We start from the raw sequence: 16,218 nt of genomic DNA, 5'->3' as shown, positions 1-16,218 counted from the left end.
GATATCCACACGTCTTTCCATCTGAACTATCCCCAAAGTAATGCAAATGATCTGTTTCCATTTCCTCATGCGTTTCGGTTATTTTGTTTTCGTAAGTTTGCCGATGGGCTTCACATATAAAAACACGTGAATGTTTTACATTTTAGAAGACATATGCTACACATTTGACAGTTACTGTCTCATGCTCTCATCGTGGATTTTTTTTTTTGGTTAACCGGTAGGTTCACATGAGCCTTCGACCCAACCTACATCTCCTGGACCCAAAAGTAGCATTTAGAGTGACCGTCGAGAGGGACCCTACGAGCCACACCCCCTCATACGATAAATACACCCCTTCCTCCCCATCAAATGGATTCGAACGGTGGACGGGGCCCTTCGAGCCACACTCCTTCCTCCTTATCGTGGATTTTGTTGCGTTCTTGACCTTAGTTTCCTTTGTTCAGATCGGAGAAGTTGGCGGCAGTGGTAGAACTACGTGCAACAATATGGGGGCATATGCCCCCATTCAACTGATTAAAAACTTTAATTTTCCATACAAATTTTTTAAAAAATTTAAATAAAATCATGAAATGCCCCTATAAATTTATATTTGTTCATCATAAAAATAATTTTGTCCCTATTAATATATTTGTCTAGATACGCCACTGGCTGGCGGTGACAGACCGTCGAAAACGATTAAAGTACACATCCATGCATTCCACACGCATTCCGCAAACATGAACTCCAATGCGAAATGACTGGCGTGCGTGTGTGTTTTCTTTGGTTAGTTGAGCGAAATCGTGCACTTGTTTTATTTGATTATATTTATATTTAAATTTGTTTGTTATCTTGATATAAAAAAATATCAATATATTATTATTATAATAATAATATATTGATATATGCTGGGCGTGGTTTATCTACTGGGCATGGTTTGCCGACTGCTGCGTTGAGCCATCGAGTTTACCGTCCGCGATATCGTGTCATTCGTCCGACTCTTTGGGTTGTGAGGCGTTGCGAAGTCCGATCCAAAGGGTCGAGGGCGAGTTCCAATCATTATATAAAAAAAATATTTGTCGCACAGTATCGACTTTCTTCTCTAAAAATGTTGGCTATGGGGATTTGTGGAGGGATGCACTAATACTCTCTCGAGCATTTTTTTTATATACATTGGGGAATCCCGTGACTATCTACCCTTACAAACGGAGACGAACTGGGCACCACCCGCGCCTAACAGTCCCCGACCGGATCTGGCCACCAGGCGCGCCTAACGCTCGGGCCGTAGTTGGGCTTAGGCGCCTGCGGGTCAAACTCCAAACCCACGCGCACGAACCTGCAACACACGCGTAGGAGGTAAATCAGCCCATTGTGATAGGCTGACAGACGAGCACGTCAGAGGAAGGGAGACGGCAGGGTTCGATCCCTCCACCTCAAGGAGTTGCTCCCCTGCTCCCAACCAGCTGACCTGGCCCCGAAGGGCTACTCTCTCGAGCATTGTTTACTTTCTCTCGAACATTAGTCGCAATTTTTGAATGTCATGGCACCAACCTGGTAAAAAGGGTTGTGTTGATTTCTCTATGCCTTTTTTTTTTTTGTTAAGGTTCGGAAAGAAGCTCAAACAAATGGAAGAACTCACAACAAAAGAGATTACGCAAATGGAAGGAGTTTCATGGAAAAGGAAAAAGAAAAATGACAATATGAAGAAACCGAAGAAATAAACAAAGGATGGAATTTCATGAAAAAGAAAATATCAAGCTAATGGAAAAGGAAAGAGAAATATTAAATAATGAAATGGAAACTCTATATGAAAGTAAGATAAAAACCGATCCAAATCAAACCCGAAATTCGATGTGAACTCGGTCCAAAAATCCGATTTTTTTCGGTCAAAAAAACTTAGATCCGAAACCTATTATTTTTTGGTTGAACCGGATCGAACTTTGGACACTCCTACTTATTTGGATTGGACCTATTGATAATTAAGAATTTAAATAGATTATTTTAAAAGTTAGAATGCTTATGAAACATATCTCCGAATATGAATGATTGGGATTTTTAAATTTTTGGATTTCAAAAACAAAAAACATAACCAATCAAATTTTTATAAAATTGTTTTTCTTAAAAACTTTGAAAACCATTTTAATGAAATAATCAACTAAAAACTAAAAAAATTTATTTTTTTGGATTTACAAAACCAAAATTCAAAAACCAACAATCAACAACCAAAAACTCAAAATAAAAACTATTACTATTCAAAACCCCATCTAGCTACATAAATTTTTTTCCCGAAGAAAACGAATAATGTGCTATTTTTAGGTATGGCTCTGCCGAAAAATAACAATTTCCATGGCTAATCATGGCAAGATACCTTGTGATTAGAATATTATTAGTTCTTTAGTTATTTTCTCACTTTTATATGTCAGTCTCGCAGGTACCCGCGAGTTTCGCGAGATAGAGATCGAGACATTCTAATCAAAAACCCGACGAGACCGAGATCGAGATCCGGATACCCTAAAAAATCCGGGTACCCGCCCGTGCCCACCCCTAATGTCAGATACACCATATTCCTACTTGCTCAATAATTTTGCAACCATATCTCCAGTTCATGAAAAAAAAATAGCATCTCGTTTCCAATACGCAAAGTCTTTGAACGTATTCTACCGAAAAAAGGGGGAAAAAATTGTATCAATAACGCTGGAGATTAATTTACTTACCGTGGACACACCATTTTCTCCCAACCTTACTCTCTGTTTCGTTTTGAGGCAGCCGAATTCGAGAGGTTCATCTTCAAACTACGTGCCGTTTGCTACTAAGGGCCACCAACTTCGCGTCGGCGAAAGCAGCCACGAACGCCGTTCAGGTGACGCGCGTGAGACGCAAATGGGGCACCACTTGCAAAAAAATAGGAAAAAGAAAACATGCACGAACACGATAATCTTCAACGCGCAAAGTGCAAACACATCTTGGCTACAACGTACACTCTTCCAAATTCGACAGACTGTTAGTTAAACAATCTTCTCATAAATCTATACAAAATATAGTATAAAACATCAACACTCCTCTTCCCTAATCCCCAATAAGTCAATTATTCAAGAAAGTTTCAAAATCAAACGTTAATGCCCCTTCCTCTGGACCAACCGGCTCGGCCGAGGGGCTAACTCCGGCGGTTGCATTGTCCATGAGCCATGCCTCAAACTCTGACAAGAACTTGCCCTGCACCGAGCCATTATTAGTTCCCAGTTGCTGAAACGTCTGATGGCACGAACCAGCTGCCACTGCAGGGTTCCGAGTTTCTGCAGAAGCAAACAGATCTGGATTTGTCTCAATCTGATGATTCCCACATTCAGAAAGGTTTTGGTCCGGATGCCGAGTGAACACATGGCTTAGAGGATCAGGCACTGGCACGGTCGAGAAGTAACCGGTCATGTTCTGCTGTCGATTCCCCAGTTGGGTGTATGGGTCTCGCCACCCGTCTGCCTCTGCCAACAGAGGAGAACTATGAGTACATTGTAAACCTTGAGAAGTATTACAATAATTTCCGATGTTGTTATGATCGTTCAATGGAGCATAGCCCGTTTTAGAGAGAAACCCGGCTCCACTCGCCTGTGGAGTTTCCGGTATCAGGCTCGTGGAAGAGGCTACTCGGGACCTTAGGTGACCGACGTAATGACCTCTACTTTTCTGGATGACACTGTTGCGAACACCGCTCAGTAACATCACGGATCGATGCTGCAACCCGTGATTCTGTAGGATGGATCTTGATTGCCCGATCCGACGACTGGATCTAACCTTTGGAAAACCAGTGGACGAGGAGCAAGCCTGTATCCCCGGGACCTGGCTTCGTGGCAAAGTTTGTGGGGATAACCTTATGATACTCGAAGTAGAATTCCTTGAATGAACTTGGGTAACCATTGACGGAACCCGAGCCAGAGGAGGTTTTAATACCGGTCTGGAAGGCATCTTTCCGGTCCTGAAGTACTCGCGTTGATTCCTCCAAATGTCCTCCTTGTCATTGGCATGACAATGATCGATGCTGGAAACTCCAACACACCAATATGGGCATGGCGCACGGATGTCACATACATAACAATGACACTGTAAAAACAAGTGAAAACCGAAAAGACAACGGGAAAGGGTTACAGAAACGTGTCGATTCGGTTTGACAGACAATGGGAATCAGAGGGAAATCTCTACATGCTTACCATGTCACAGTATTTTTCGTGTGATGTTGAACTGAAGGGGTACTTAGCACAAGAATGCCGTGGATGAGGGAAGTCTCTACATGCTATCTACAAAAGAAATAATGCTTTTTGATGTTAGCTCAATGAGTTCAACGCCTGCATAAAGATGATACCAAGAAAAAGAGTCCAATGATATGATATTCCCTCAACTGATCAAAAGGATAGATGATGATCTTGTACTCACTTCAATCTGAATGATCATAATCGCTAATTACTGGCCGAAAAGTTCATGTTTTTCGATAGAAGACCAGTTTCCCGCTCCAAGAAATTATCTCGAATTTCAGTAGTAGTTTCCAGTAATAATGCAGAGTTCCCAATGTTTAAATTCTTCACCTCGTCAAACTACAATCCTCGATAGCCCAACCTGGACATCGGGACCATGCTTTCTCACAAAACATAATCACAACTGCAGGAAGGTATGTATCGCCATGAACCCTCCAAATTTCAGAAGATCGGATGATTGCAGTTCATATCTAGTCATTTTTACCATTGAATATCATATAGTTTCTCCCATAAGATAAAAATCACATGCTTTTTCCCACTTCGCATATTCATATCGACGGTCGAAATTGTGAGAGGTGAAGGAAGATTAGAAGCAACATACCTCACCCTTTTGCCCAACCACAAGCACCTCATCACTCTCCGCCGCGTTATCATCATCGTCAACTGCAGTCTCCGCCGCCGCCGTCGTCTTCTCGGGATCACCGTCCAAAACCACACAATCGTCGTCGTCTTCTTCATCACCCACTGTCGAATTCAACGGCTTTGACTTCTGATGCTTACTTTTTGAGTCACCCTTCACCTCGGAAACCACCTCCACTTCATCAAAACTGCCCGATTTCTCACTAACGGCTTGCAAAACCTCTGTGAGCCACTCAAAGTCGTCTAATCGAGGATCAGACTCTTCATCAGAGCTAACATCAACGACAACAGGGTTCATCGAACCCATCGGTGAAATTCAACTTATTACAAAACTTAGAGAAAATTAAGGCAGGAGAGAAAATTCGATCGGACGTACGACCATCGGAATTCAGCAAGTAAACTGAATTCTTAAGCGTTGGAGGGTTTCGCCCTCTTCGAATTGATATTTTCTCGGGAAAATTTGCTTCCCAAGCAATAGCAGAAAATAGAAACAAAAGAGTGGGAATATTAGGGCAAGAAGAAGAAGAAAGCAGAAGCCGAAAAAGTAAAACATGGGACAAAAGGTAAATGCGGCACGAAATGGAGGGCAAATAGGTCATTATAAGCAGCTGGTATTAGTTGGGCTAGGCCCATCATACTGTGGATGGCCCAAGCGAAGGCCTCTGCAAGTGCAAACAACTCCTCAAGGTTTTTATTAAAGATTTAAATTTCATGTGCTCATTGACTTGTAGTTTATGTATATTGAATTATTTTATAAATAAATTCGTGATCTTGTGGTTTTTTTTAATCTCAGTATTTATAAATGAAATCACATTATCTGATGGAGATTACAAATGTATTCATGTGGTGCAACATATTACAATCCATCATAATCATTGTTTGTGTTCATTTTTGGTAATAATTATAGTTATATGTTCAAAACACAACGTTTTTATAATAAATATACTGAGAAATGACCCCAAAAAAAAAACAATAGCACCTGAGCTGTTCTTTTCCTGGTCTCAGGTTTTATCCTCCTTTGTTATCGCGAGGGAACTCATAAAATTCTAATTTTAGGACCAACTTTTTTTAACTGTCTTTTTTCACCCCACAGAAATAATAATTTAAAAAATCCAAAAAGGAAAAAGAGAAGAATTATTTCCAATTTGCTGCCATTAATCTTCGCTCCTCTCTTCAACCGCGCATTCATTGAGTTCCCTCCGTACCTAAGCTTCCGTTACAAGTTTGTTCTCTTTTGTTCGAAATGTTCATGGTTTGATTCGCATTGATTTTCTTGGAGAATATGGAGGTATATTTCTCTCTTTAATCCCCGATTCTGCTTACTATTGATGTGATCATAATCCTGTATGATTCGAGATTTCTTTAATGCTTTAATGTCCCCCAGCTGTTTTGAGCTGGAAGCTTGAATTCGTCATTAGAACTCGTTGATTTTTTCCCAATGGGTTGAATCGCTTCGGTATTAGGGTTTCGCTATAAACAGGATTTGTCATTTGAGGGATTGCATGGAAAATTACAGAAATAGAAGGTCTTGCGAGGTAGTCTGTTTCATATTGAGTTGATATGTCGGGACCTGAATTCATACCCGTGTCTGGAGAACTCGGAGGTACTTTTGTTCGGAAGGGTTATTGCTGATCTTGTTTTCTATAATGGGAAAGTTTTGCCCCCCCCCCCCAATTTATTAATGCCATTTTTACATTTCAGGATCTATGCTCTCTACCTATTGATTTTGCTGGTGTTCTCTGAGGGAAAGGTTGGAACCAGAGATCAAGGGACAGGAAAGTTTGCGGATTTAAATCCGGTGGATCGCGTTACAATGGTATCTGAGCTTAAGTGTTTGATTTGATGGAGATGTCCTGTACTCTGACAACGGATGAGATATGGATCCAAGGGAAGACGTTTGCGTAATGAATAGCAATAGGCAGGACGACATATTGGCGGTTTGTCGGAGAGACAAAGTAAGACTGTACCTGAAGGAGGAGGATGTGGGGGAGGACAGAGCTAGTGTTCCTTATGGGGCCGGAACTCAAGATGGATTGAGAATGCCGTATGAGGACAAAGATGAACCTGAACGATACACATCGGATATGAGTGAAAAAGAAGATGAGGGTAGACCATCATGGAGAGATGATCGAAGTATTTTTCGGACAGGTGAAAGGGAAGTTGAATGGAATGCATCAGCACAGGATGAGGAAAACAACTCAGTGGAAATACATGAGAAGGAAAATGAAAAAGACATGTCGGGTTCATGTAAAAAAGATGATGAACAAAGTACATTGACAAAAAATGAAAGGTATTCCTCTGATGTAGAGGCAAAGGAAGATGAACATGACTGTTCGAAAGCGGACATAGACAAGGATGAATGGGATGCCTCAAAGAGGGATAACAATCAACATGGATGGGGTGCATCCGAAAGTGTTGAGAAAGAAGTTGAGTGGGACTCTGTTAAGCAACATGAAGGGAACGACTCAAATGATGCATTGGAGAGATTAAATAGGGAAGAAGGACAGACTGCGTTGGGGAGGGATGAAAAGCAAGGACTCAGTTTTGCATCAAGGGATAAAGAAGAACCTGACCAAGGTTTCCCAGAAAGGGATGATGAGGTAGATGGTCCAAATGCTCTTAGGCGAGAGATTGAAGAAGTGGGTACACAAGTGCCAAATGGTGAAACTGTAGAGAACGAATTCCATAATATGAGGAAGGATGGAAGGGAAGAAGATAAAACTGTGCATGAAAAAGAGGTTGAAAACAGCATATTGGAAAAGGATGGTGAAAATGATCCGAGTTCAAGTTCGAAAGAAAAAGATGACGAAAGCGCAAGTCCTAGGAATGAGACAGAAGTAAACGAACAAGGTGCCAGAGAGTCAGAGATGGCAGAAGAAACAGGAGAACAAGTCTCGTCTTCGTTGACATCAGGAGTTGTTAAAGTAGCCGATGGAGCATTTCAAAACATATATTTCACTGGACCAGTATTACCACAGTCACCGACACTGGGACACAGACGCAGTCAAAGTGAAATTGGGACTCCTGGACACAGGCGCACAAACAGTTTCCAGAAATTGAGAACTCACATGCAGAAGGCATGGCGTGGGTTCAGCACTCTACGAGAGGATAATAAGCCAAGTTTCAACCCTGAGGTCTTAGCATACCAGAAAAGACAGTGGTACCAGCTTCACTCTTCCAAAGCTCTGGTACTCAGCCTCGATAGTTTTCATATCAAATCTTTGAAATGGGTTTCTGTATTCCCTTAACCCTTAATCAGTTGGAGCTTCATGTCTTGTAGAAGCATATAAGCTCAGTATTTATCGTGTTATGTCTCTTCTAGGATCAAACGAAATATAAGGAGCCAGCCTCACTTTTCGAACATTTTATCATCGTGGGGCTTCATCCTGAAACAAATTTGGAGGCGGTGGAGGAGGCATTCCGTAAAAGGAAGAAATGGGAGATGGAGATGTTAAGGTATGAAGTGGCAGATTACAATATTCTCCGTCATCGTGGGCCTCAACTCCCTATATTAGAGCCTCAGGTCTGTCGTTAACTTGTTTACTTTTCAATAAGTGCACCGAATTTTCCATTTTTATGCTCTACATCCTGCATGGTATTTACGATTTATGTACCTTGTTTAACACAATTGCTCTTGGTGTTATATCTGTCGCTTCTTAGCAGGTTTTCTCTTTTCTTCAGCCTTTTATTCCCTTTGTTAATTTTCATTTTGTATGTACAGATTCTTTTTAGATATCCCCCTGCGAAAAAAATGGCTATGCATCCAAAGGATCTAGCAACTTTCTGTTTTCCTGGTGGTGTCAAGGTATGATATATATGTTCCTTCCCACGATTGTCAATAAGTATCAGTGTACAATTGTTAGGAGTCATCTCAGTTAACCACAAAAGCATTTACCTGTCACTGCAAATGCTTTTGGGGATATTGGGTTACCTGTCCCTGCAAAGCATAGCGTCTCTGTTGGGCTCTTCTATGCCATCTGTTGCAACTAAGAAACTGTTGAAAAATGGTTTTCCTTGTTAGGCACGACTTTTGGAGAGGACACCATCGCTAAGTGATCTAAACGAGCTTGTGTATGGGCAGGTACCCAAAGCTTTCATATGGATGTTATATTATTCAGCTTCTGGTTTTACATATTATAATTATTTTAAATTTCTTGCAGGAACATCTGGGCACAGATGATTCATCATTTATATTTTCATTCAAGGTACTTTTCTTTTTCTTTAGGCTTATTCATTTTTAATATTTCAGACGTGTACTAGCTAAGTTAAATTTTGCATAAGGACACAGATATACTTTTCGTGGTCAGGTAGCAGATGATGCAACCCTCTATGGTGTTTGCTTGCATGTCTCAGAGATTGTTCAGAGGCCACCTGGTGTATTAAGCACGTCATCACCCTTGCATTCATGTGGAGGAGGCAGTCATTTTTTGTTTTCTGCACCTCGATGCTATTGCTTGCTAACCAGAGTTCCTTTTTTTGAATTACACTTTGAGATGTTAAACAGGTCTATAAAATGCCCAACTATTCTTATTATTGTCCTGGCCTTGCATTTAATGGAGACCAAGAAACATGAATTGATGGTGTTTCATTGTTGATGCAGTCTGATTGCACAGGAGCGTCTGAAGCGGATAACAGAATTTGTTAGTGAGATGTCCCTTGCTGCTTCATGTTATGCCCCATCAGTTTCCAGACCAAATGATCAGACCAATGGAAATACCGACTCACCTGGTAGGGATCCCAATGATTTGATGGCTTCTGCCATACCAGTTGACAGTGTCATAGCACTCACGGCTGCTGCAGCGGGAATTATATCTGATGATGATGTTGCAGTCGCTTCTCAGAAGGTTGCGGAACCTATGTCTCCTGACAGTGTTGTCACTAGTGATTCTTCAGAGGCAAGTCATGCCAAGGAAATAGAAAGAGATTGGAGAAAGGAGGACGCTCGATGCTATGATGATAATTCCTCTGAAGCATCTGATACCCGCATGGATATTTCAGAAAAAATGTACAAAGACGTTGAAAAGGGCTACACTTCTCCAGAGGTTATTTTGTCTGATTCTACGATCAGGCCCGTAGAGCGTACTGAAAGCTCCGATTCTGTGTTCTGGTAGATTAACACATTTCATCTCTGTCAAAATCATGATCTATCTACATCGTTTTTGTCTAATGGTATTCTGATTCTTCTTATACAGACAACTTAAAATATACCTTATTATGCATGGCAGTTCAGGTAGAAGCGTGTTATTGGATGAGGTTGGTGATGGCGGTTTATCCAACAGCGAAAATGATTTTGGGGACCTGATTATTGAATGGGCCAGGGTAAGGAGATCAATTAGCGTTTTCCCATTTATTCACTTTCCAACACCTTGGTCAAAATTGTATAATGTTGTATGGCTTCTCTCCTTGATAGGACCACAAAAATGGTTCTCTGGAAATAATTTGCGGCTACCATTCTCTGGAAATTCCTTCACGAGGAAGTAAATTAGTTTTCCAGCCTCTAGATCATTTACAGGCGATTGAGTACACCCGTCCCCCTGTTTCAGCCCTTGGACTGTGGGAAGGATATCCTGATTCCTGTAATGCTTCAGAGGTATGTTTCTTTTCAGGGGTACTCCCCTTTGGCAATATATCTGCATATTTGTCTTTATTAAGACTATATTTTTTTTTCTTCTGTGGAAGGTAAATGCGAGGTTTGCTGCTGCTGAAGAAGCCCTGGCTCTCTCGACATGGACAACGGCAACTATGTGCCGTGTTCTTTCTCTCGAAACTGTAGTGCCTCTTCACACCATCTTTTTATCTGTTCCTGTCTTGGTGTTGGAATAGAAGGCTCCATACAAATTGCAATTTTTCTTGCTTCTGTTATCTATCCGTCTTCTGCTTTGAGTTCTTGATTTCACCAGTACCAACGAACTTATCGAGTTACGTATTTCTTTTGCCCCTTTTAGATTGTGGCACTGCTTGCTGGAGTATTGTTAGAGAAGCAAGTTGTGGTAGTCTGCGCAAATCTGGTCAGTTATTCTTTCCTCTGATCATTATTTTCTTTTCTTAATATGTTTTTAGTTCTGGGAGTTAAAAAACTGTTGTCCAAAATTTCTGATAAAAGAGGGACTTTTGAACTGAAATTTGAAATCTAGTCCTAGATTTTCCTGGTCAAAGGTTCTGCACAATTCTCTTACCTGTTTCTTCTCTATATCTCATGATGAGAGATATGTTTGGGGCTTATGGAGCTAAATCATCTGGATGTACTAGATTCCAGCTTTTACACCATTCATTTAATTATTGCAGGGTGTTTTGTCAGCCACGGTAATGTCTCTCATCCCGATGATTCGGCCATTTCAGTGGCAGAGTTTATTACTTCCTGTAAGCTTCACATCACGGTTCATCTGCTGATTCCTCATGAATTCAAAAACAGTAGGCTAGCCCAATTGTATTTTCCTCATCATGAGTTTTATCGATCGACTTCAGGTTCTGCCAGGAAGGATGTTTGATTTTCTCGAGGCTCCTGTTCCTTTCCTTGTGAGTTTACTGTTGGCTCTCACTCTGTGTCTATACCAAACTTTAACAAGTTCATGATGATGGTATTAGTAGACTTATATGAGGAAATCATACTTTTTGTAAGGAGATAGATTTAGTGGTCGAGGGATATGTGAAAGAAATGCAAGCTTACAAATTAAGATTGTTCCTGCCAACTGAAAACCTTTACATGAAGAGAACAATACTAAATGTGTTTGGTTTTTGAACTCAGTTTCGGTTCCTGAAATTGGCAGGTCGGCGTACAGAGCAAACCCGCTGATTGGAAGATTAAGACGTCTAATCTTATTTTAGTGAATGTTCTAAACAACCAGGTCGGTTTGGGATTATTATTAAAACTACTTTCAAAGATCCATGATACTGATCATCAACAATCTCAAATGTCTATAACTGCGTCTCTTCAGGTGAAAACGTGTAATTTGCCAGCACTACCTCGCCGTAGAGAACTCATGGCTCAGCTGAGTCCGATACATTCTACACTAGCTCATCAGAGCTCGGTTGCCAGAAGAAATCAGGTCAATAAATGCAACGAAGTGCAGGTTGGGTCAAAAAACTCGAAGTCCAGATTTGATTTTGCGAGCATTTATGGTGTGTATTTAGTAGTCGGGTGTTCATACTCTGGTGCCGACTCATATTTTCGAATGATCATTCCCCAGGCTGATGCGGCAAGGGAGTTCTTAACAGTGATGAGGCAATACATGGAGTCACTCTGTGCAGATTTACAGTCTCATACAATAACCAGCGTTCAATCCAACAGCGACAGGGTAACTTATTTTGCAGTCTCATCTCATCGTGAAGATTATTATATTAATAATCTCGTTTCGTGCTTTGGTTTCAGGTATCTTTACTTCTCAAGGACAGCTTCATCGATTCATTTCCCAGCAGAGACAGACCCTTCATCAAGGTAAGAAAAAAACACTTTCAGATCGAACCCCTTAAGAACCCGAATGCTCAAAATGTTAGTTTTTGGTTTGCCCTCGGGATTTTGCAGTTATTCGTAGACACGCAACTGTTTAGTGTTCAGTCGGACCATCATTTGTCGAGCTTCGAGAACGGGCATATCTAACATTACATGTAGACGAAGGCACGATTCATAAAAGCAAACAGAAGAAACCAAACCCATAATAAAGCAAGAGGGAGGGAGGGAGGGGTAACGACTACTTTTTAGTGTTGGTAACTTACCCTACACGCAATGCAGGTTTTTGTCCTCTGACAGGAAACACAGCTTAACATTAGATTTTGTCATACGTAGTGCAAAGACACTTGCATCTGAATTTGTTTCTTTATAGGATATAACGGTAAACGTGACCATCTTGTAAAATAAAATAGAATGATTTTTATTTTGCTTAATAATATACAGAACCAAAAAAAATATTGCCTTTGAATTCTCTGAGTTAAGGTTTTGAACCCTACACAATCTAAAAAGGGGTAGATGTTTCACAACGATGACGAAAACCTTAATGTGCCGTCTTTTTTTATTTTAATAATCGCTTTACACTGGGAAATATGTCCAGTGGATGTATATACACACTCTTAGAAGTACTAGTCTTTATGTTGGAATTCGGAAGCCGGCACATGTCTGAAAGTTTAAAAAATATTTCCCCCCTTATCGGTAATTATAGATCAATCTACTAACCTAATTATAAGTATGATACAGACCTTTTTTACTGATGTTTTTTCTCCGGGCACAAGCAAAAGTAAAAACCTCTCCAACTACTTGTTTTCTTGGTTTTCGTCTTCGTTTTCATCATCGGACTTGGCAAAAATGGGTTGAGGCTGGGTCTGAGAATACGCGGGTGCTATGAACTTTGGGTCTTTGGCCGCAACTTCTGCGTATTTCAAGATTGCTTCTCTCGGATCTTCCTCCATCCATGTCTCCTTTATCATTCCTCCTTGCTGCAAAAAACCCGAGCAAATCCACCATCGTTTAATTCACAAATTTGGTAATATCTCATAAAAAACGATATGACCGACCATTCTAAAAGGAAAGATGACAACTTTACCTTGAGAAGGTACTGCGTTAGTAAGCTTCCACTGGTTGTGCCGACTCTTCCACCATGGCCGGGACCCGTGATTGGAATCTCAGGCTTGTGAGCCTTGAAAGGGTCCTTCAGTATCTTCTCTCTCTGACGCTTCCGGCTTGGTGGGTCTCTGAACAAAGGCAGTGCATGCGGATTGTGGATAACTGGCGCTGGCTGGTAATCGTCTACTGATTTCTTCCTCGGTGCACGTGCAACACAGACGAGAGCCCCTCTTTCACTAAGTGTCGGATCATACAGTACGTGTGTTCCCCCTTGGCTTTTGTCTCCAGATGTTGCAAATATCTAAAAACAACAGAGCATGTGTTTTATGTATGTGCGTATGTATGTAGATAGAGACAGGGACCCAAATTTCACGATGAATACCTGGTTCAACCTCGGGTGCCAAGAGCATTGGACAACACTGGAAGTCGGGGATATTCCAACCTTTTGAACGAGATCAAGTTTTGTACGGTCGAAAATGCAGAGAAGGCCTCCAGTTGTGCCACCTTTCTCGATGGATGTTCCGGTCAGGATGAGTCGCTCATCCGGACTGAATGCTACGTTAGTTTGGGCGTAATTGTTTGGTAGACCCTCAAACACCTTCAGAGCTTGTTTCATCTGGCGCAAGTCCCAGACCTAATTGATGACAAAATTAAGTTCTATACTCCACAAAATCGGTATGAAGGTTAATAAAACACAGAATCTAGTGCAACGATATAATACACAGGATTACCTTGAGAGATCCGTCAAAACTTCTAGATAAAAGAATTCTACCGTCGCTAGAGAACTTCACAGAAGTTATATCGTCCGTGTGTGCTTTTTCCACATATATATCCGGTCTGCTTCCCCATCCCGGCTTCAGATTCCAAATCTGCAATAGAATAAACGTGAAAAAAAAAACTGAGATATAGAAAACAGAACATTACACGGGCATGTTGGATAATACACTTCACATTGCAAATAAAAGCACAAATATTTCTCCGCAAATGACAATCAATACCTGTACAGATCCATCTCCTATGCCACCGGCAATACATTTTCCATCACGGTCCCAAGCACAGGTGGTAACAGGAACCCTACCAGGCCTTGCAAGCTTTGGCTTAATAACCTACCGATAATATAAAATCATGTCATTCGTATCCATAACTGTATACGCTGTATCAATTTACCATCCCATAGAAGAGATATCAAGTTATAAACACATGCAGTATCACAGGCCAACAGATTTAGCGACTTTTTGTGAATGTGAATATAGGCAGATAATAACCTGCTTCTGGCTGTTGAAGTTGTTAACATCCCATATACGCAATGACCCGTCTTCTGAAGACGTGAGAATAGTTTCCTTAGTCTTAGGATGCCATTCTCCGCAAGTTAATCCGCAGATATGGCCTTTGGTGTTCTTCAGATCACGAATGTACATGTCCCCTTTAACAAACTCGCCAAGGGTAAGACCATCACGATCATAAATCTGAAATCCAGAGGAAACCAGATGCGAGCAATTCAGAGATACAATTCAAGATCAGAACTCAAAGGAGAGAGCCAAGTAACAATTCGCGTACCTTAGCTTGTGCAGAGCCAGTAACACAGAGAAATTGACCAGAAGTGGGACTCCAGCTCAAGCTGCGAACTTGATGACCCTCAAAGGGTTCAATCTGTCTAAAGGACTGCAGCCGGGAATTCATCCCTTGGAAGTCATACATACGCACAGTGTAGTCATAGCTTCCTGAAAGAACCCTAGCTCCGGCATGATCCACAGCGAGAGCTGAAACAACCTGTTTCAGACACACACAAAAAAAGGCAGCGGCTTTGAGTTTTAGATTCTGCCCTAAAATCCCAACGTCCACATCAGACTACTTTCCAAAAATTTCTACGAGTTCTGAATCATGTAAAACCATTCTGTATACCTTGGTGTGGCCCTTGAGTTGAATTTCGTTGCTCATCGGAATCCGATACCGGTTCTCCTCGTCCTCGTCAGCATCATCGCCGTCGTCATCGTCATCCGAATCTCCAACAGAAGATCCCGCCGGAGGTGGCGGAGGACCGATTGTTGCACCGTCTTCATCAGAGTCACCGTCATTATCCGACCCCTTCGGCAGCGGCGGAGGTGGTCCCACCATAACCCCGTCGTCGTCCTGCTCTTCCTCCTCCGTGAGCTCAGGTGGAGGCCGCGGCGGTCCAACAGCTACATCGTCTCCGTGAGGAGGTAAAGTGGAGCTAGATCCAGCACCGGAACTAGAGCTAGGGTTACGATCAGGACCACGAACAGTTCTGAGCCAGGGTTCAGAGAACGAAGACAGAGAAGAGAAGCTGGACTCGGGTTTGCCAGAAGAAGCTTTCTTCAGGACGGAATCCGTAGAGGTTCCGGCGATGGCGGCGGCATCGGAATCGGCGTCGGCGCGGCGGGTAGCGTTGTGGAGGGCCTCGAGCTGCGCCGGAGCGGTGGATTGCTTGCCGAACGAAAGAGGAAACTGGGCTCGCAAGCCGTCGTAAATATTGGCTTCATCCTCCATGATCGTCTTCTTCGAGTTCTGCGAATTGAACTCTCTCTCTGTAATTCCGATTAGGGATCGGTCAAGTCCGTTGAAAAAACGGGCCATGGGCTTTTTATAAAAGCCTAGTGAGGCCCATTAAGGATCATTGAAGCCCATATATATTAACTGATCCATTTTTGTTGTCCGATGGTCCTCCGTCTTTTAAAAACGATCCCATTACATAAAAACGAAGAAAAATGATAAAGCATGTCCTTCAAAACAATATAATATTAAATCTTGACATTTTTCATTTGATCCAACTTTAAACCTCGATTT

At 41.7% G+C, this 16,218-nt stretch overlaps 3 protein-coding genes across 8 annotated transcripts; 1 reads left to right on the top strand and 2 right to left on the bottom strand.

Annotated features, from left to right (window-relative positions):
• Window positions 1-2,906: 2,906 nt before the first annotated feature.
• Window positions 2,907-5,402, bottom strand: LOC104814538. 3 transcript variants are annotated; one of them, XM_010542630.2, is made up of 4 exons: window positions 4,822-5,402; window positions 4,179-4,265; window positions 3,580-4,071; window positions 3,297-3,455 (listed from the first exon to the last, which is right to left on the bottom strand). In XM_010542630.2, exons 1-4 carry the CDS (start codon window positions 5,164-5,166, stop codon window positions 3,399-3,401), a joined length of 981 nt encoding a protein of 326 aa, XP_010540932.1. In that variant the 5' UTR covers window positions 5,167-5,402; the 3' UTR covers window positions 3,297-3,398. The 3 variants fall into 3 exon arrangements, with proteins under 3 accessions (XP_010540931.1, XP_010540932.1, XP_010540933.1); XM_010542631.2 differs by having other exon boundaries at window positions 3,297-3,449; XM_010542629.2 differs by having other exon boundaries at window positions 2,907-4,071; window positions 4,822-5,399.
• Window positions 5,403-6,000: 598 nt separating this feature from the next.
• Window positions 6,001-12,775, top strand: LOC104814537. Of its 4 annotated transcripts, none has more exons than XM_010542628.1 (20): window positions 6,001-6,147; window positions 6,561-8,047; window positions 8,182-8,382; window positions 8,581-8,664; window positions 8,881-8,940; window positions 9,020-9,064; window positions 9,167-9,363; window positions 9,460-9,587; window positions 9,690-9,966; window positions 10,085-10,178; window positions 10,270-10,449; window positions 10,539-10,628; window positions 10,805-10,867; window positions 11,145-11,219; window positions 11,325-11,375; window positions 11,627-11,704; window positions 11,795-11,929; window positions 12,047-12,154; window positions 12,229-12,294; window positions 12,382-12,775. In XM_010542628.1, exons 2-20 carry the CDS (start codon window positions 6,737-6,739, stop codon window positions 12,454-12,456), a joined length of 3,318 nt encoding a protein of 1,105 aa, XP_010540930.1. In that variant the 5' UTR covers window positions 6,001-6,147; window positions 6,561-6,736; the 3' UTR covers window positions 12,457-12,775. The 4 variants fall into 4 exon arrangements, with proteins under 4 accessions (XP_010540930.1, XP_010540929.1, XP_010540928.1 ...); XM_010542627.1 differs by adding an exon at window positions 6,376-6,462 and having other exon boundaries at window positions 9,460-9,966; XM_010542626.1 differs by adding an exon at window positions 6,323-6,462 and having other exon boundaries at window positions 9,460-9,966.
• A 148-nt stretch (window positions 12,776-12,923) lies between these two features.
• On the bottom strand, window positions 12,924-15,972 carry LOC104814536 (WD repeat-containing protein 70). Its single transcript, XM_010542623.2, has 8 exons — window positions 15,316-15,972; window positions 14,971-15,183; window positions 14,679-14,879; window positions 14,412-14,519; window positions 14,145-14,282; window positions 13,796-14,047; window positions 13,394-13,714; window positions 12,924-13,286 (listed from the first exon to the last, which is right to left on the bottom strand). The coding sequence occupies exons 1-8, from the start codon at window positions 15,919-15,921 to the stop codon at window positions 13,104-13,106; spliced, it is 2,022 nt and encodes a 673-aa protein (XP_010540925.1). The 5' UTR covers window positions 15,922-15,972; the 3' UTR covers window positions 12,924-13,103.
• Between the last annotated feature and the right edge of the window lie 246 nt (window positions 15,973-16,218).

This window comes from Tarenaya hassleriana, unplaced genomic scaffold (genome assembly GCF_000463585.1).
Source record: "Tarenaya hassleriana unplaced genomic scaffold, ASM46358v1 Cleome21, whole genome shotgun sequence".
Classification (NCBI taxonomy): domain Eukaryota; kingdom Viridiplantae; phylum Streptophyta; class Magnoliopsida; order Brassicales; family Cleomaceae; genus Tarenaya; species Tarenaya hassleriana.
The sequence above is the reverse complement of the archived record's forward strand: the minus strand, read 5'-3'. Positions and strand labels throughout refer to the sequence as shown.